The 20,137-nt window shown below is 45.7% G+C and overlaps 1 protein-coding gene across 1 annotated transcript in view; it reads left to right on the plus strand.

The window, feature by feature from the left end:
• LOC127001126 (tripartite motif-containing protein 5-like) overlaps positions 1 to 20,137 on the plus strand; it is a 185,300-nt gene that overhangs the window by 32,602 nt on the left and 132,561 nt on the right. Inside the window, exon 2 of the mRNA XM_050865314.1 lies at positions 7,224 to 7,769. Coding sequence (XP_050721271.1) covers positions 7,224 to 7,769 — 546 coding nt within the window. The remainder of the gene's footprint in view (positions 1 to 7,223; positions 7,770 to 20,137) is intronic.

Raw genomic sequence — 20,137 nt, forward strand, 5'->3', positions numbered from 1 at the left:
CTCTTTCAACCATAGGATATGTCAAAACCTTGCTTTTTCTAATTTTTCCAGAAACTTCTGGCACTTGGCCAAAAATATCTCCTTTAATTTCGCTTCTTCATCTTTCCCTCCTTTCCTTAACCTTGATGGCAGCACTGCTGTCTCATCTATCTTTAAGGCTGAACTCTTCACTCAGACTTTCTGTAAAAACTCCACTCTGGACGATTCTGGGCATATTCCTCCTACTCATCCCCCTCTGGCTCCTTTATGCCTGTGATTAAGATTCTTAAGAATGATGTTTTCTATGCCCTCTCTGGCCTCAATCCTCAGAAGGCTAATGGACCTGATGGAGTACCTCCTATTGTCCTTAAAAACTGTGCTTCCATGCTGACACCCTGCCTGGTGTTAGAGATAAGTTGTTGAAAGACATGTTAAGTAACGAAGTGAGTACCTGAGAGAGGCTATAACTCCTCCCCTCCCTCGTTGGCTCCTTGCTTCACTATTTTTCGTATGTTTCAAATGTTCGTTCAGTGCCCAGTAGTAGTTTTTATTTCAGTTGACTTAACAATCGGACCCCCGAACCTCCTTTACCTCTTGCCTTGCCTCAGCAGTTTAAGGCACTCTCTTCAAGAACCACCGTAGCAAATACATCTCTGCTGACTTGCTTATAAGCGAACCTGTGGACTGAACTGACTCCGGGCATGCTTAGTGCCTCATGATTGTGTCCGACTATATCAGTCTGTACCATTCAGTGCTTTTTGGCTTGTCTGATCAGCGCTTAGGGTCCGTTTAGTAGCGCTTTGGTAACATGAATGTAACGTGAAGTCGGTATTGGACACTGAGACTTGTGTTTAAGTCTAAATAATAATTGCGAGTGTAGTATTTGCTTCGCTTGCTTGTTTTGTGTTTTAGTGTTCATTTTCAGTGTCATGCGGGAGTACCGTTGTTGGTGGTAGCGAGTGTTCTAATGCTAATTGGTTCACGGATAGAGAAACTTGTATCTGTCAGGGTTATTTATTTGAACAAACATACAAAAGTCATTTAGACAAACACAACACATAGAAAAGGTGTTTGTGTGTGTATGCGTGTGTATGAATGTAGTGTAGTTTTAGAAACATTTAAGTGTTGGTGTATATGTGAAACAATGTGTAGAAGGAATGTATAGCGGGACAAAGACAGACAGTAGAAGATAAACCAGTAACAAGAATAGTTAACAATGAAGACGCAACAAGAGACAAGAACATCAAAACATTCACAAATTGAGTTTGTGCTGCGCACTCCATTTTCTTAAGTGTCACCGAGGAGGAGGAGCACGCGGTTTGAGCGGTGACTGCTACACCGTGACCTATAACTTGGTATGTTTGTGACTACTGGGCACTGTAGTTACATTTAGTGTTGTATCTTTTTGGTGGTGTTGATGTCCGTTGCTGCATTATAACTATTGTGTCAGGTTATAATTATTTCTATGTGTTACTTTTTGCTAACACCGGTAGTCTGCTTGCGGTGTAGGATATTTCTTGTTGTATTGTTGCAGACATATTAGCCCTGTTATCTTTTCTTAAGTTGTGGCATTGTTATTGGGTGCAATAGTCTTTGCGTTGTAAGTGGAGAGAGAACCCCCTTGCTTTCGGTACCGTCTCTCATACCGAGGCAGGCTCCTTTTGTTATTTTACTTTTGTTCCTTGGCGTGATTTATATCCGAGTGACTTAGTTATTGATGTTAATTATTTATTTTAGCGTTTTCATTAATCTGTTGCGTGACTATACCTCTCGGGTATAGTGTTGGTATTCTCGGATTGAAAGGTTATGGCTGCCTAACAATCGACAACTCTCGAGAGTCCTCGCACCACCTCTTCATGGTGTGATTGGAGAGTCAACGAACCGCGACACTGACCTGACGAGTGGTTAATAATACCCTCGCGCTAACACTTGTCAAACTCTTTTGCCTTTGCCTATCAACATCTACCTTTCCTTCCTGCTAGAAGTACACCTTCATACAGCCTGTGCCTAAGAAGGGTGACCATTTTAATCCCTCAAACTACTGTCCTATAACTTTACTTTCCTGTCTATCAAAAGCTTTTGAATCAATCCTTAACTGGAAGATTCAACAGCACCTTTCCACTTCTGACCTTCTAGTTGATCGCCAGTATGGGTTCCGCAAGGGGTGTTCAACTGGCGATCTCCTTGCTCTCTTAACTAACTCTTGGTCATCCTCTCTTAGCTGTTTCAGTGAAACTTTCTCAGTTGCACTAGACATATTAAAAGCCTTTGGTAGGGTCTGGCACAAATCTTTGCTTTCCAAACTACCCTTCTATGGTTACTATCTTTCTGTACCTCTCTGACTGATCTATCACTGCTGTAGTAGACGGTCACAGTTCTTCCCCTAAACCTATTAACAGTGGTGTTCCTCAGGGGTCTGTTCTATCTCCTACTCTCTTTCTGTTGTTCATTGATGATCTTTCCAAAACGAACTGTTTCCAAAACGAACTGTCCTATCCATTCTTCTGCCGATGACTCTACTCTGCATTTCTCAACTTGCTTTGATAGAAGGCCAACTCAATTGGAACTTGACGATTTCAGGCTGGAGGCTGCAGAACGCTTAACCTCAGACCTTACTGTCATTTCCAATTGGGGCAAGAAGAACCTGGTGTCCTTCAACGCCTCAAAAACTCAATTTCTTCTCTTATCAACTCGACACAATCTTCCAAACACCTATCCCCTGTTCTTCGACAACATTCAGCTGTCGCCTTCTCCTACACTAAACATCCTCGGTCTATCCTTAACTCAAAATCTCGACTAGAAGCTCCATATTTCCTCTCACTAAATTAATCAGCTTCCTCAAGGTTGAGCATTCTGTATCGTCTCCGCCAGTTTTCTTCCCCGCACATATGCTGTCCATATACAGGGGCCTTGTCCGCCCCTGTATGGAGTATGCATCACGTGTGGGGGGCTCCACTCACACAGCTCTCTTGGACAAAGTAGTCAAAGGCTCTTTGTCTCATCAACTCCCCTCTTCATACTGACAGTCTTCTACCACTTAAACTCCACCGCCATGTTGCCTCTCTATCTTCTACCGATATTTTCATGCTGACTGCGTTTATCGAAGTTATCGAACTGCTCTTCTGAACTTGCTAACTGCATGCCTCCCCCCCCTCCCGTGGCTCCGCTGCACTTGACTTTCTACTCTAGCTCATCCCTATACTGTCCAAACCCCTTATGCAAGAGTTAACCAGCATCTTCACTCTTTCATCCTTAACACTGGTAAACTCTGGAACAGCCTTCCTTCATCTCCATTTCCTCCTGCCTATGACTTGACCTCCTTCAAGAAGTGTGTATCAAGACACCTCTCCACCCAAAATTGACCTCTCTTTTGGCCACTCTTTACTTTTCTCATTTATGGGAGCAGTGAGTAGCGGGCTCTTTTTCTACACTTTTTGTTGCCCTTGAGCCGTCTCCTTTGTTGTAAAAAAATAAAAATAATTAAAATAATCCCTAGATCAGAATGAGAGCTATGAAATATTATTTTCTTATTATGTATTGATATAATAGTCAAAATAAGGACCAAGTAAATTCCAATCGACTGTGCCCGTTGAAAGTGAACCACAGCAGGCTTGGTGTTATTCAGTTAAGCACAGAAAAAAGATTATTTCAACATCACATTCATCCTTTGAGAAAACTTTCCAGTATTCAGCTAAATTTGGCCTCTTAATTGTAATAGTTGTTTTTTTTTAAACTTTTTGTAGGATAGAGTAAAATAAATTGGTTCTGTACCATCAAAGACCACACCAGGCCAGGCAGTCGGTCGCTTGCTCGCTCGCTTGCTCGGTCGGTTAAGCATTCAGTCAATCGGTTACTCAATGATTCAGTCAGAAAATAAGTCAGAATCTTTTCTTTTCACTTATTTAGGTAGACTCTCTGATACTCAGTCAGTCATCCGTTAGTAAGTCATTCAGTGAGTTAGAGAATAACCTAAAAATTTAGTTAATCTTATTGTTCAACTATATATATCTTTAGTGAGTCAATCAGTCATTCAGTCAGTCAGTCAGTTTGTCAGTCAGTCAGTCAGTCTGTCTGTCAGCTAGTCAGTCACTCAAATATAGAGGTAAAATGTTAGTCACGCAGCAGCTTTTTCTTCAGTTAGTCAGTTAGTAAGCGTCAGCCTACATCTAGAATTCAGTCTAAAATTTATTGAGTCAGTTCACTGGGAAGTCAGTCAGTCATTTATTTAGTCAGTCAGTCAATCAGTTAGTAAATAAGCGAGTCAGTCAGTCAATCAGTTAGTAAATAAGCGAGTCAGTCAGTCAATCAGTTAGTAAATAAGCGAGTCAGTCAGTCAATCAGTTAGTAAATAAGCGAGTCAGTCAGTCAGTCAGAAAGTTAACTATTTATCCAGGCAGTAGCAAGACAGTAAATTAATCACTCAAGTCATTAGTCATTAAGAAATTAGTACGGCAGAAAAAAAAGGGAAAAGAGAAATGTATAAGAGAGATCGATGAAGAAAGATTAGCATGACAGCAAAAGAAAGGTATAGCGAGGGATGACGGAAGGAATGGAAGAAGAAAGAAGATTTTGTAGGATAAAGTAATATTAACCCCTTCAACACGAGGACGCGTATACTACGTCCTTGCATGCCTCATACCATATCCGAGGACATGCATACTGCGTCCTGGCTCGCTTTAGCCAATATAAGAGTTATTTTATCTCTATATTTATGCTTACATCTCAAAATTATCAATTAATTTAGGTTTCTTTATGTGCACCATTTAATTCTGCATGTTTTCATAAATAATGCATGATGATTATGTTGAGTTTATTGCTGAAAACTTGTTATATTCAATAACAACATTTTAAATTTGGCGCGCGCGGCGATCCTGGATACGGCACGGAGCGTCATTTTGGCCCAGCCGTAGTGAGTTTCTTTATGTGCACCATTTAATTCTGCATGTTTTCATATATAATACATGATGATTATGTTGAGAGTAGGGCTGAAAACTTGTTATATTCAATAGCGACATTTAAAATTTGGTGCACGCGGCGATCTCGGATGCGGCGCGGGGCACTGTTTTGGACCGCATGTAGTAAAGGGGTTAAGAATAAAGTGTCACAAGATCTCATAAGATAAGCTATATCTTGTAATGAATCAACAAGTAGTGTGCTCCACATGTGGTACAAAATGCATGCTTTTGAAAGAACAATGTGTGTATGGTGGCTTGTGCCACGGATGGAGCAAAAGGAGTGTGCTCCACTGGTGGCGCACTACTCAATGTGATGAATGAAAAACAAGTCTGTGGTGTAGTGTACCACAGGAGGAGCGCGAGTTTTATTGTCTCAGTGGCAGCTCATAACCAAAGTGAAACTACACAGCTCTTGAGGCGGTGGCTCGCGTGGTATTGAGGCTGCGCCGAGTTGAACCAAACGTGACAGGGAAGAGGTGGCGGGAAGTTCAAACGTGGTAAATGTGTTAAAGTAGCTATGTTTCAATAAAAAGTTAGTTTATCTCAATCACTATGAAAGAGCTTTTTATTTATTGTTATTGCACTTATAGTAGAGCAACAGTGTTTTAAGCCATAAAACAGCAAGTTGCTCTTTGGAAAGTGTGCAGTATTATCTACTTCCCAGTGTCTGAGCAGCTGACTGCAGTGTCTGAGCTCCACTCCCAATCGTTGGCCACATTATTGGGCAGTGCCCTGGCGGCAGAAGTGGCAAATCTTAATGACTGATATGATTGCTAAGCTCTGCTGCCCAGTAGATGGTCTCACCTCTATGAAAATACTGAAATGACATCACTGAAGTGTGTGTGTCCCCATATCCCTTCCCCTTTCCATGGTGAGATAACTTGGTGTTTGCAAGTAGATATATTACACTTTTACCTACAGAGGAGGTCAAAACAGGGTCATGAGACTGATCGTAGACAATTAACTTGGAGGACCAAGTCATGGCTAAGAACTAACACAAAGACATGTTTATAACGTTACCTAAAGCAGTGGTGGGCACGGTTCCGCTAACCGCTAATTAGTGAAGCTAACAGTTTTGTTAGCTTATTAACGTTTTTGCTAACTTGGAAACAGTTAGCGGACCAATTAGCTTCCGCTAAATGTAGTTCCTCCTCCGCTAACTTTTAAGTCCACTAAAAAAAATAAAGGTTTGTTCTTGTCCGTTGTGGGCAGACACAGCACCAGTTGAGCCACATGGCACAATAATTCCAGGGCTTCCACTTTTGGGTAAATTTGGGTATCAGATTTTGTCCCTCTGCATTGCTATTGCATAGTTCATATATAAGGTGTGTATAGAGTGTATGTTTGTTTATTTGTGTACACCTTCATCATCATCTGATTTTGGCACTTTTCTGGAAAGCTCTATGCCTAAGCTACAACATATTGGAATTTCAGTTCACTAAGTCTGTTTAAAGGGTTTTAGAGCCAAAATACTAAACTGAAGCTAATTCCATATAAAAAAAGATAGCGGTTAGCATTAGCTTCCACTAATTTCTTTAATAGTTTAGCAGTTTAGCGTAAGCCAAGCTAACTTCTTAGTTGTTTATCAGTTAGCGAAGCTAACTTTTGGTTAGCGGTGCCCACCACTGACCTAAAGGATAATTTCATGCAGGTCAACAAACAAGTTTCACTCGCTAGTACGTTTTACCAACAATATATCATACTGACTCTCCATATGACAAGTGATTGGCTTACCTGAACTTCCTCACTTCATCTCCGTACTCCCGGTGGGACAGGCAACATTGCCTGCCGGTCACAGACAGCGTATGTCTCTATCACTTGCAGAGTTGATTTCTTCTTCACCTGCCCACGTGCTGAACTGCCGTTGTGGTGTCTGTGATTGGCTATTGTCTCTAGAGTACGTATATTTCGAGCACTGCAATTGGTTGAACGAGAAATGTCAACAACATACAACGCCGTTTGTCGGCGGGAGTGTGAAACAGCGTTAAGGCAGAAAAACCTAAACATGGCGGACTTAAGAAGTGTTTGTGAATTGCAAGATATGACATTCTTATCTCTTGCGAGGCTTTAGTGAATCCGAGGCCAGCGTGCCTGACAGCCTATGACCAATGTGTGGCAGTGAGCTGCCTCCAGTGTGTTCCTGCACCAGTGCTTCCCACATGCTGCCTCTCTGTTTCAGAAAGACAACACCGAGGACTGCCCAGTGTGCCTGTGACCAGTGTGTGGCAGTGGGCTGCCTCCAGTGTGTTCCTGCACCAGTGCTTCCCTCACACTGCCTCTCTGTTTCAGGGCGACAACCCCGAGGACTGTCCAGTGTGCCTGACAAACTTTGATGACACAGTGCAGCGGCCGCACAATCTGCCTTGTGGCCACACTGTTTGCATGCTGTGCATAGATAAGCTGAAGGAGCAGGGCCGTGTTATCTGTCCAGAGTGCCGCGTCAGCCATGCCGTTCCAGAGGGAGGGCAGTTCCCTGTCAGTTATATTGCTGAGGCTTTCATAAAAAGGACGAGAGATGCCAAGGTGGCAACAGCAGCCTCGCTGCTTCCCAGTGCAAAGAAAAGGAAAGGAACAGCAGAAGCAGCTGACAAAAAGGAAGTGACGGGTTTCTCCAAGAAGATGCGTTCCTTTCTGCAGGAACAGGAGGCCACAGTTGTGGCCGCCATCACCGCCTGCCGGGAAGCTCAGTCACAGCTGGACCAGTACCAGACAACCCTGACAGGCTGGGGCAAGAGGCAGCAGCACCTGGAGGACAGGCTCCAGGGACTGGTGGACCAGAGCAGGAGTGCCAGAGGGCTTGTGCAGCAGGAAAACTCCCGCACGACAGCCATGGAGGTGAAGGTGAAGGAGGTAGAGCAGGCACTGCAGGCCATGCAGGAGACATTGCGCACCCTTAAAACAGAGCAAGAAGCAGGTGTTGTGGTGACTGAAGTGTTTCGTTGCACTGGTGAGGCAGAGCAGGTGGTGCAGGAGTGCCAAGAATGTTTCCCTGATGCCAACACTGTCACTACCGCCAGGAAGGTGAGTGTGCCAATGCTGCTCCTGTTATTTGGGCCCTCAGCCATGAGAGTAACAACAGCAGACAACAGACTGTTGGGAATATATCATGCCCCGGGAGTTTATTTTCTCTTTTTCTATTTTTCCACATGTTCTCTGCGTGTATCGAAACACACAAGAAATTAATAAAGACAAAGTGAGGGTATTCGCCGGCTGCCTGGGATTGCACCCATGACCAGCGTGACGGGAGAGCCACTCCTTACCGAGTCGGCCAAAGAGGTACCCCACTGGCCAAGTGGGTTATGGGAGGCTTGTTCATCAGGCATAGTCGCTGCACTACAAATACACAAAGATACATACAGTGGGGCATACACAAGGGTACACACAGTGGGGCATGCACAAGGATACACACCGTGGGGCATACACAAGGGTACACACTGTGAGGCATACACAAAGGTACACACAATGAGGCATACACAAGGATGCATGAGAGTTTGGGCCTTCTCCTTCAAGAATAACAACAGCAGACAACACACAGTGGGGCAGTCTTTGGGCCTTCTCTTTCAATAGTAACAACAGCAGACAACACACTATGGGATAGTCTTTGGGCCTTCCCCTTCAAGAGTAACAACAGTAGACAACACACAGTGGGGCAGTCTTTGAGCCTTCCCCTTCAAGAGTAACAACAGTAGACAACACACAGTGAGGCAGTCTTTGAGCCTTCCCCTTCAAGAGTAACAACAGTAGACAACACACAGTGAGGCAGTCTTTGAGCCTTCCCCTTCAGGAGTAACAACAGTAGACAACACACAGTGAGGCAGTCTTTGAGCCTTCCCCTTCAAGAGTAACAACAGTAGACAACACACAGTGAGGCAGTCTTTGAGCCTTCCCCTTCAGGAGTAACAACAGTAGACAACACACAGTGAGGCAGTCTTTGGGCCTTCCCCTTCAGGAGTAACAACAGTAGACAACACACAGTGAGGCAGTCTTTGAGCCTTCCCCTTCAGGAGTAACAACAGTAGACAACACACAGTGAGGCAGTCTTTGGGCCTTCCCCTTCAGGAGTAACAACAGTAGACAACACACAGTGAGGCAGTCTTTGGGCCTTCCCCTTCAGGAGTAACAACAGTAGACAACACACAGTGAGGCAGTCTTTGGGCCTTCCCCTTCAGGAGTAATAACAATAGACAACACACAGTGAGGCAGTCTTTGGGCCTTCCCCTTCAGGAGTAACAACAATAGACAACACACAGTGGGGCAGTCTTTGAGCCTTCCCCTTCAGGAGTAACAACAATAGACAACACACAGTGGGGCAGTCTTTGAGCCTTCCCCTTCAGGAGTAACAACAATAGACAACACACAGTGGGGCAGTCTTTGAGCCTTCCCCTTCAGGAGTAACAACAATAGACAACACACAGTGGGGCAGTCTTTGAGCCTTCCCCTTCAGGAGTAATAACAATAGACAACACACAGTGGGGCAGTCTTTGAGCCTTCCCCTTCAGGAGTAACAACAATAGACAACACACAGTGGGGCAGTCTTTGAGCCTTCCCCTTCAGGAGTAATAACAATAGACAACACACAGTGGGGCAGTCTTTGGGCAGTCTTTGAGCCTTCCCCTTCAAGAGTATCAAATGCAGAAAACACACAGTGGGGCAGTCTTTGGGCAGTCTTTGAGCCTTCCCCTTCAAGAGTATCAAATGCAGAAAACACACAGTGGGGCAGTCTTTGGGCCTTCCCCTTCAAGAGTAACAACAGTAGACAACACAGTGGGGCAGTCTTTGGGCCTTCCCCTTCAAGAGTAACAACAGTAGACAACACACAGTGGGGCAGTCTTTGGGCCTTCCCCTTCAGGAGTAACAACAGTAGACAACACACAGTGGGGCAGTCTTTGGGCCTTCCCCTTCAGGAGTAACAACAGTAGACAACACACAGTGGGGCAGTCTTTGGGCCTTCCCCTTCAAGAGTAACAACAGTAGACAACACACAGTGGGGCAGCCTTTGGGCCTTCCCCTTCAAGAGTAACAACAGCAGACAACACACAGTAGGGCAGCCTTTGGGCCTTCCCCTTCAGGAGTAACAACAGTAGACAACACACAGTGGGGCAGCCTTTGGGCCTTCCCCTTCAAGAGTAACAACAGTAGACAACACACAGTGGGGCAGTCTTTGGGCCTTCCCCTTCAGGAGTAACAACAGCAGACAACACACAGTGAGGCAGTCTTTGGGCCTTCCCCTTCAGGAGTAACAACAGTAGACAACACACAGTGGGGCAGTCTTTGGGCCTTCCCCTTCAGGAGTAACAACAGCAGACAACACACAGTGGGGCAGTCTGGGCCTTCCCTTCAGGAGTAACAACAGTAGACAACACACAGTGGGGCAGCCTTTGGGCCTTCCTTCAAGAGTAAAAACAGCAGACAACCCACAGTTGGGCAGCCTTTGGGCCTTCCCCTTCAGGAGTAACAACAGTAGACAACACACAGTGGGGCAGCCTTTGGGCCTTCCCCTTCAAGAGTAACAACAGCAGACAACACACAGTGGGGCAGTCTTTGGGCCTTCCCCTTCAGGAGTAACAACAGCAGACAACACACAGTAGGGCAGCCTTTGGGCCTTCCCCTTCAGGAGTAACAACAGTAGACAACACACAGTGGGACAGTCTTTGGGCCTTCCCCTTCAAGAGTAACAACAGCAGACAACACACAGTAGGGCAGCCTTTGGGCCTTCCCCTTCAGGAGTAACAACAGCAGACAACACACAGTGAGGCAGTCTTTGGGCCTTCCCCTTCAAGAGTAACAACAGCAGACAACACACAGTGGGCCAGTCTTTGGGCCTTCCCCTTCAGGAGTAACAACAACAAACAACAGACAGTGGGGCAGTCTTTGGGCCTTCCCCTTCAAGAGTAACAACAGTAAATAACACACAGTGGGGCAGTCTTTGGGCCTTCCCCTTCAGGAGCAACAACAACAGACAACACACAGTGCGGCAGTCTTTGGGCCTTCCCCTTCAAGAGTAACAACAACAAACAACACACAGTGGGGCAGTCTTTGAGCCTTCCCCTTCAAGAGTAACAACAACAAACAACACACAGTGGGGCAGTCTTTGGGCCTTCCCCTTCAAGAGTAACAACAACAAACAACACACAGTGGGGCAGTCTTTGACCCTTCCCCTTCAAGAGTAACAACAACAAACAACACACAGTGGGGCAGTCTTTGAGCCTTCCCCTTCAAGAGTAACAACAACAAACAACACACAGTGGGGCAGTCTTTGAGCCTTCCCCTTCAAGAGTAACAACAACAAACAACACACAGTGGGGCAGTCTTTGGGCCTTCCCCTTCAAGAGTAACAACAGCAGACAACACACAGTGAGGCAGTCTTTGAGCCTTCCCCCTCAAGAGTAACAACAGTAGACAACATGTAGTGCGGCGACGGCCTGATGAACGAGCCTCCCATAACCCACTTAGCCAGTGGGGTACCTCTTTGGCCGACTCGGTAAGGAGTGGCTCTCCCGTCACGCTGGTCGCGGGTTCAATCACAGGCAGCCGGGGAATACCCTCACTCTTGATTAATTTCTCGTGTTATTTCGATACACGCAGAGGACATGTTGAGAAATAGGAAGGATGGAAAGAAAGCTCGTCGGGGCATTACAAACACACTATGGGACAGTCTTGGGGCCTTCCCTTTCAAGAGAAACAACAGTAGACAACACACAGTGGGGCAGTGTTTGAGCCTTCCCCTTCAGTAGTAACAACATAAGATAACACACTTTGGGGCAGTCTTTGGGCCTTCACCCTTCAAAAAGTAACAAGAATAGACAACACACAGTGGGGCAGTCTTTGAGCCTTCCCCTTCAAAAGTAACAACAACAACAAACACACAGTGGGGCAGTCTTTGGGCCTTCCCCTTCAAGAGTAACAACAGCAGACAGCACACAGTGAGGCAGTCTTTGAGCCTTCCCCTTGAGGAGTAACAACAGCAGACAACACACAGTGAGGCAGTCTTTGAGACTTCCCCTTCAGGAGTAACAACAGTAGACAACACACAGTGGGTCAGTCTTTGGGCCTTCCCCTTCAAGAGTAACAACAGTAGACAACACACTGTGGGCCAGTCTTTGGGCCTATCCCTTGAAGAGTAACAACAGGAGACAACACACAGTGGGCCAGTCTTTGGGCCATCCCCTTCAGGAGTAACAACAGCAGACAACACACAGTGGGGGTCTTTGGGCCTTCCCCTTCAGGAGTAACAACAGTAGACAACACACAGTGGGGCAGCCTTTGAGCCTTCCCCTTCAAGAGTAACAACAGTAGACAACACACAGTGGGGCAGCCTTTGGGCCTTCCCCTTCAAGAGTAACAACAGCAGACAACACACAGTGGGGCAGTCTTTGGGCCTTCCCCCTCAAGAGTAACAACAGTAGACAACACACAGTGGGGCAGCCTTTGGGCCTTCCCCTTCAAGAGTAACAACAGCAGACAACACACAGTGGGGCAGTCTTTGGGCCTTCCCCTTCAAGAGTAACAACAGCAGACAACACACAGTGAGGCAGTCTTTGGGCCTTCCCCTTCAAGAGTAACAACAGTAGACAACACACAGTGGGGCAGTCTTTGGGCCTTCCCTTTCAAGAGTAACAACAGTAGACAACACACAGTGAGGCAGTCTTTGGGCCTTCCCCTTCAAGAGTAACAACAGTAGACAACACACAGTGGGGCAGTCTTTGGGCCTTCCCCTTCAGGAGTAACAATAGTAGACAACACACAGTGGGGCAATCTTTGGGCCTTCCCCTTCAAGAGTAACAACAGTAGACAACACACAGTAGGGCAGCCTTTGGGCCTTCCCCTTCAAGAGTAACAACAACAGTAGACAACACACAGTGGGGCAGTCTTTGGGCCTTCCCCTTCAAGAGTAACAACAGCAGACAACACACAGTGGGGCAGTCTTTGGGCCTTCCCCTTCAAGAGTAACAACAGCAGACAACACACAGTGGGGCAGCCTTTGGGCCTTCCCCTTCAAGAGTAACAACAACAGTAGACAACACACAGTGGGGCAGTCTTTGGGCCTTCCCCTTCAAGAGTAACAACAGTAGACAACACACAGTGGGGCAGTCTTTGGGCCTTCCCCTTCAAGAGTAACAACAGTAGACAACACACAGTGAGGCAGTCTTTGAGCCTTCCCCTTCAAGAGTAACAACAGTAGACAACACACAGTGTGGCAGTCTTTGGGCCTTCCCCTTCAAGAGTAACAACAGTAGACAACACACAGTGGGCTAGTCTTTGGGCCTTCCTCTTCAAGAGTAACAACAGTAGACAACACACAGTGGGCTAGTCTTTGGGCCTTCCTCTTCAAGAGTAACAACAGTAGACAACACACAGTGGGCTAGTCTTTGGGCCTTCCTCTTCAAGAGTAACAACCGTAGCTGGGCGTTATCGCGATACTTTATCGCTGATAACAAAATCGGGTTATCGGCCATCCGCTACCTATTTAAATATATATCGGCATCTTCATTACTTTTGTAACGAAACTTGCGATAATCGCTACTTTTTTCTGCCTCTCAGAAAAAAAACCGTTGTCTCCCTACTGCGCATGCGTGGCCCAATGAAAAAACTTCGGGGTATGAAATCTCTTCGGTGAAGAGATTTCATTCTTAGATCATCAACATTAAAACATTAGGTTATTTTTTTATGTTACTCAAAAATCAAAATATCAAAGAGGAAAATCATTTAACTTTGCCCAAAAAATGATTATTCACTGTCTCAAATTTGATATTCCATATTCGTTTTTGAGCATGCCATGGTATTGAAGGCACCTGGTGTTGTGTTATTTGATATCCCATTGTCAAAAGCTGGCGCTTTTGTATACAAACACGTACTAATCTCTTGTGAACTACGCATGCTCAGACCAGTAAACGTAGATTTTTTAACACATTGCTGGAAGGCTGAATCAGACATACAGTACCACCATCCTCGCTGTTTCTAGAACGACACACTGTACATATAAATACAACTCGTACAGATCGAGTGTCTGTCTAGAAATAGCGAGCATGGTGGTAGTGGTACTGTATGTCTGATTCAGCCTTCCAGCAACTCTTAATTACGGTTAAAAAGCTTTGCGAGACTGTACAGGTCTACGCTTGCTGTTCTGAGCATGCGCAGTTCACGAGAGACCAGTGTTTGTAAACAAAATTTGACGGTGGGGACGCCAAATAACACAACACCGGTTCAGGCGTTTCTATTATTACCGTCCATAGGTACGTGTCAACGTGTGGTTCTGAGGTTTTGTAAGTTTTCTAAAATAGAGATAATGCAAATTTGAATTCATCTATGTTTTTCTATCTGAAATATCAATATAGTATCGTTTTCGCCTATCAGACTTATCGCTAGCTAGTATTGGAATTGCGGATTTATATCGGTATCGGTTATCGCCTATATTTGTCTCCAGTTAACGAATATCGCTTATCACCGATAAGTGTTTTTATTATCAGTTATCGGTTATCAAGAATACGGTTTTCTGTTATCGTGCCCAGCTATGGTAACAACAATAGACAACACACAGTGGGGCAGTCTTTGAGCCTTCCTCTTCAAGAGTAACAACAGCAGACAACACACAGTGAGGCAGTCTTTGGGCCTTCCCCTTCAAGAGTAAGAACAGTAGACAACACACAGTGGGGCAGTCTTTGGGCCTTCCCCTTCAGGAGTAACAACAGTAGACAACACACAGTGGGGCAGTCTTTGGGCCTTCCCCTTCAGGAGTAACAACAGTAGACAACACACAGTGGGGCAGTCTTTGGGGCTTCCCCTTCAAGAGTAAGAACAGTAGACAACACACAGTGGGGCAGTCTTTGGGCCTTCCCCTTCAGGAGTAACAACAGTAGACAACACACAGTGGGGCAGTCTTTGGGGCTTCCCCTTCAAGAGTAACAACAGTAGACAACACACAGTGGGGCAGTCTTTGGGGCTTCCCCTTCAGGAGTAACAACAGTAGACAACACACAGTGGGGCAGTCTTTGGGGCTTCCCCTTCAGGAGTAACAACAGTAGACAACACACAGTGGGGCAGTCTTTGGCCCTTCCCCTTCAGGAGTAACAACAGCAGACAACACACAGTGGGGCAGTCTTTGAGCCTTCCCCTTCAGGAGTAACAACAGTAGACAACACACAGTGGGGCAGTCTTTGAGCCTTCCCCTTCAAGAGTAACAACAGCAGACAACACACAGTGGGGCAGTCTTTGAGCCTTCCCCTTCAAGAGTAACAACAGTAGACAACACACAGTGGGCCAGTCTTTGGGCCCTCCCCTTTAGGAGTAACAACAGCAGACAACACACATTGGGCCAGTCTTTGGGCCTTCCCCTTCAAGAGTAACAACAGCAGACAACACACAGTGGGCCAGTCTTTGGGCCTTCCCCTTCAAGAGTAACAACAGTAGACAACACACAGTGGGGCAGTCTTTGAGCCTTCCCCTTCAAGAGTAACAACAGTAGACAACACACAGTGAGGCAGTCTTTGAGCCTTCCCCTTCAAGAGTAACAACAGTAGACAACACACAGTGGGGCAGCCTTTGAGCCTTCCCCTTCAAGAGTAACAACAGTAGACAACACACAGTGAGGCAGTCTTTGGGCCTTCCCCTTCAGGAGTAACAACAGCAGACAACACACAGTGAGGCAGTCTTTGAGCCTTCCCCTTCAAGAGTAACAACAGTAGACAACACACAGTGAGGCAGTCTTTGAGCCTTCCCCTTCAAGAGTAACAACAGTAGACAACACACTGTGTGGCAGTCTTTGGGCCTTCCCCTTCAACAGTAACAACAGTAGACAACACACAGTGGGGCAGTCTTTGATTTACATAGATTTACATAGAAAATCAGACCACACAGACCCCATGGTCCAGACTTGGTGGTCTGTCCTTAAACCTAAGTGATTTTACATTAATCAGAAGACTCCAAAACGTTGCATTTCTACTCTAGTTGATATTAAGTTGAAGGAAGTGACGGTCGAGCTTATTTTTGAAGGAGTCAATCGTGTTACACTGGACCACTGATGATGGGAGCTTATTCCATTCTCGCACTACAACGTTGGTGAAGAAAAATTTGGTGCAGTCTGAATTTACTTGTCTACATCTGAGTTTTACGCCATTGTTCCTCGTGCGCAAAGTGTCATCGATCATAAACAATGTTGATCTGTCTACATTCGTGAAACCATTAAGTATTTTAAAACATTCGATCAGTTTTCCTCGGAGGCGACGTTTCTCAAGAGAGAACATGTTAAGGGTAGAAAGCCTTTCTTCGTAGGATTTGTTGCGCAAGGAAGGGATAATTTTCGTTGCCCGACGCTGAACACCTTCTAATTTAGCAATATCCTTTGCATGGTGGGAGACCAAACTGTACCGCATATTCCAAGTGGGGTCTGACTAAACTGTTGTAGAGGGAGTATTACATCTTTATTCTTAAATAAAAGTTTCTTTTAATGAAGCCCAACATTCTGTTCGCTTTATTTGCTGCATCGATGCATTGCTGTGAGAATTTGAGGTTTGACGCGATTTTGACCCCCAAGTCCTTGACGCATTGAACGCTTTTGAGTTTAACGCCGCGCATTTCGTAATCAAACTTTTATTCCTCGTTCCAACTTGAAGGACCTGGCACTTGTCTACGTTAAAGGCATCTCCCATCTATCCGACCAAGCTGAAATTTTGTGCAAATCCTCTTGGAGGCTTTGCCTGTCTTCGTCAGTGAGAACCGAGTTACCAATCTTTGTGTCGTCTGCAAATTTACTAATGCGGTTATTGAGTCCAACATCCACGTCGTTGATGTAAATAATGAAGAGCACTGGGCCAAGAACCGAGCCCTGAGGGACGCCACTAGTGACAGGCGCCCACTCTGAGTTAAATCCGTCAATCACTACTCTTTGTTGTCTGTTGCTCAACCAATTCGCGATCCATTGGTTTACCTGACCGTCAATACCTATTTGCTTTAATTTGTAAAGTAATTTATGATGCGGTACTTTATCAAACGCTTTCTGGAAATCAAGATAGACTACGTCCAGTGATTTGGTTACGTCATAAACAGTGAAGAGGTCGTTATAAAAGGTTAATAGATTTGATAGGCAGGATCTTTTGTTTCGGAAGCCATGTTGTGAGTCCCCAATTAATGAATGGCTTTCAAGGTAACTCACAATTTTGTCTCTAATTATGCCCTCAAGTAGCTTACCTACAACCGAAGTTAGACTAATGGGCCTGTAATTACCTGGTACTTTTTTGTCTCCTTTCTAAAAAATCGGTGTCACGTTAGCCTTTTTCCAATCTGAAGGGACAATGCCTTGTCGCAAGGACATATTGAATACGGTTGTGAGGGAGGAGAGTATTTCGCTCTTTGTTTCTTTCAGCAGAGTTGGATATACTTTATCAGGTCCAGGACTTTTATTTGTTTTAAGTGATTTGAGGGCTTTAAGGACTTCATCAGGTTTTATTTCAAAGTTAGACAATGCATGCTCGGGATTTACATTAGTACTGGTGTTGGTGGTGATGGTGGGAGGACTGTTATTATTAAACACCGAGGAAAAGTAATTATTTAATAGGTTTGCAATGTGTTGGCTGTCAGTCACTAGTGCACCGTCGCTGTTTGTTAAAGGTCCAATTCCACTTCTGATCGCCTTTCTGTTGTTTATGTAACTGAAGAAGGATTTCGGATTATTTTTACAGTTGGCTGCAATATTTTCTTCATATCTACGCTTTGCTTGATGCACTAATCTTTTTACTCGTCGCCTTGCATCATTGTAAAGTCTAATGTTTTCGGGCGTGCTTTGGTCTTTCTTTAACCTGTAAGACAATTTTCTCTCCTTGACTGAGTGTTTTTAATTTCGCTATTAAACCAAGGTGGACTTTTATTAGTGTTAATTCGCTTCTCGCACAAGGGGACAAATGTGTCCTGCTGAGTGAGTAAGTGATTTTTAAAGTTCCTTATCCTTTAGGAGTAACAACAGCAGACAACACACAGTGGGGCAGTCTTTGGGCCTTCCCCTTCAAGAGTAACAACAGTAGACAACACACAGTGAGGCAATCTTTGAGCCTTCCCCTTCAAGAGTAACAACAGTAGATAACACACAGTGAGGCAGTCTTTGAGCCTTCCCCTTCAAGAGTAACAACAGTAGACAACACACAGTGAGGCAGTCTCTGGGCCTTCCCCTTCAAGAGTAACAACAGTAGACAACACACAGTGGGGCAGTCTTTGAGCCTTCCCCTTCAAGAGTAACAACAGTAGACAACACACAGTGAGGCAGTCTTTGGGCCTTCCCCTTCAAGAGTAACAACAGTAGACAACACACAGTGGGGCAGTCTTTGAGCCTTCCCCTTCAAGAGTAACAACAGTAGACAACACACAGTGAGGCAGTCTTTGGCCCTTCCCCTTCAAGAGTAACAACAGTAGACAACACACAGTGGGGCAGCCTTTGAGCCTTCCCCTTCAAGAGTAACAACAGCAGACAACACACAGTGGGGCAGTCTTTGAGCTTTCCCCTTCAAGAGTAACAACAGTAGACAACACACAGTGGGGCAGCCTTTGAGCCTTCCCCTTCAAGAGTAACAACAGTAGACAACACACAGTGGGGCAGTCTTTGGGCCTTCCCATTCAAGAGTAACAACAGCAGACAACACACAGTGAGGCAGTCTTTGAGCCTTCCCCTTCAAGAGTAACAACAGTAGACAACACACAGTGAGGCAGTCTTTGAGCCTTCCCCTTCAAGAGTAACAACAGTAGACAACACACAGTGGGGCAGTCTTTGGGCCTTCCCCTTCAAGAGTAACAACAGTAGACAACACACAGTGGGGCAGTTTTTGAGCCTTCCCCTTCAGGAGTAACAACAGCAGACAACACACAGTGGGGCAGTCTTTGAGCCTTCCCCTTCAAGAGTAACAACAGTAGATAACACACAGTGGGGCAGTCTTTGGGCCTTCCCCTTCAAGAGTAACAACAGTAGACAACACACAGTGGGGCAGCCTTTGAGCCTTCCCCTTCACGAGTAACAACAGTAGACAACACACAGTGGGGCAGTCTTTGAGCCTTCCCCTTCAAGAGTAACAACAGCAGACAACACACAGTGGGGCAGCCTTTGAGCCTTCCCCTTCAAGAGTAACAACAGCAGACAACACACAGTGGGGCAGTCTTTGAGCCTTCCCCTTCAAGAGTAACAACAGTAGACAACACACAGTGGGGCAGCCTTTGAGCCTTCCCCTTCAAGAGTAACAACAGTAGACAACACACAGTGAGGCAGTCTTTGGGCCTTCCCCTTCAGGAGTAACAACAGCAGACAACACACAGTGAGGCAATCTTTGAGCCTTCCCATTCAAGAGTAACAACAGTAGACAACACACAGTGAGGCAGTCTTTGAGCCTTCCCCTTCAAGAGTAACAACAGTAGACAACACACAGTGAGGCAGTCTTTGGGCCTTCCCCTTCAAGAGTAACAACAGTAGACAACACACAGTGGGGCAGTCTTTGAGCCTTCCCCTTCAAGAGTAACAACAGTAGACAACACACAGTGAGGCAGTCTTTGGGCCTTCCCCTTCAAGAGTAACAACAGTAGACAACACACAGTGGGGCAGTCTTTGAGCCTTCCCCTTCAAGAGTAACAACAGTAGACAACACACAGTGAGGCAGTCTTTGGCCCTTCCCCTTCAAGAGTAACAACAGTAGACAACACACAGTGGGGCAGCCTTTGAGCCTTCCCCTTCAAGAGTAACAACAGCAGACAACACACAGTGGGGCAGTCTTTGAGCCTTCCCCTTCATGAGTAACAACAGTAGACAACACACAGTGGGGCAGCCTTTGAGCCTTCCCCTTCAAGAGTAACAACAGTAGACAACACACAGTGAGGCAGTGTTTGGGCCTTCCCCTTCAGGAGTAACAACAGCAGACAACACACAGTGAGGCAGTCTTTGAGCCTTCCCCTTGAAGAGTAACAACAGTAGACAACACACAGTGAGGCAGTCTTTGAGCCTTCCCCTTCAAGAGTAACAACAGTAGACAACACACAGTGGGACAGTCTTTGGGCCTTCCCCTTCAAGAGTAACAACAGTAGACAACACACAGTGGGGCAGTTTTTGAGCCTTCCCCTTCAGGAGTAACAACAGCAGACAACACACAGTGGGGCAGTCTTTGAGCCTTCCCCTTCAAGAGTAACAACAGTAGATAACACACAGTGGGGCAGTCTTTGGGCCTTCCCCTTCAAGAGTA

The sequence above is a fragment of the Eriocheir sinensis genome, chromosome 20, assembly GCF_024679095.1.
Source record: "Eriocheir sinensis breed Jianghai 21 chromosome 20, ASM2467909v1, whole genome shotgun sequence".
In the NCBI taxonomy this organism is placed as follows: Eukaryota; Metazoa; Arthropoda; class Malacostraca; order Decapoda; family Varunidae; genus Eriocheir; species Eriocheir sinensis.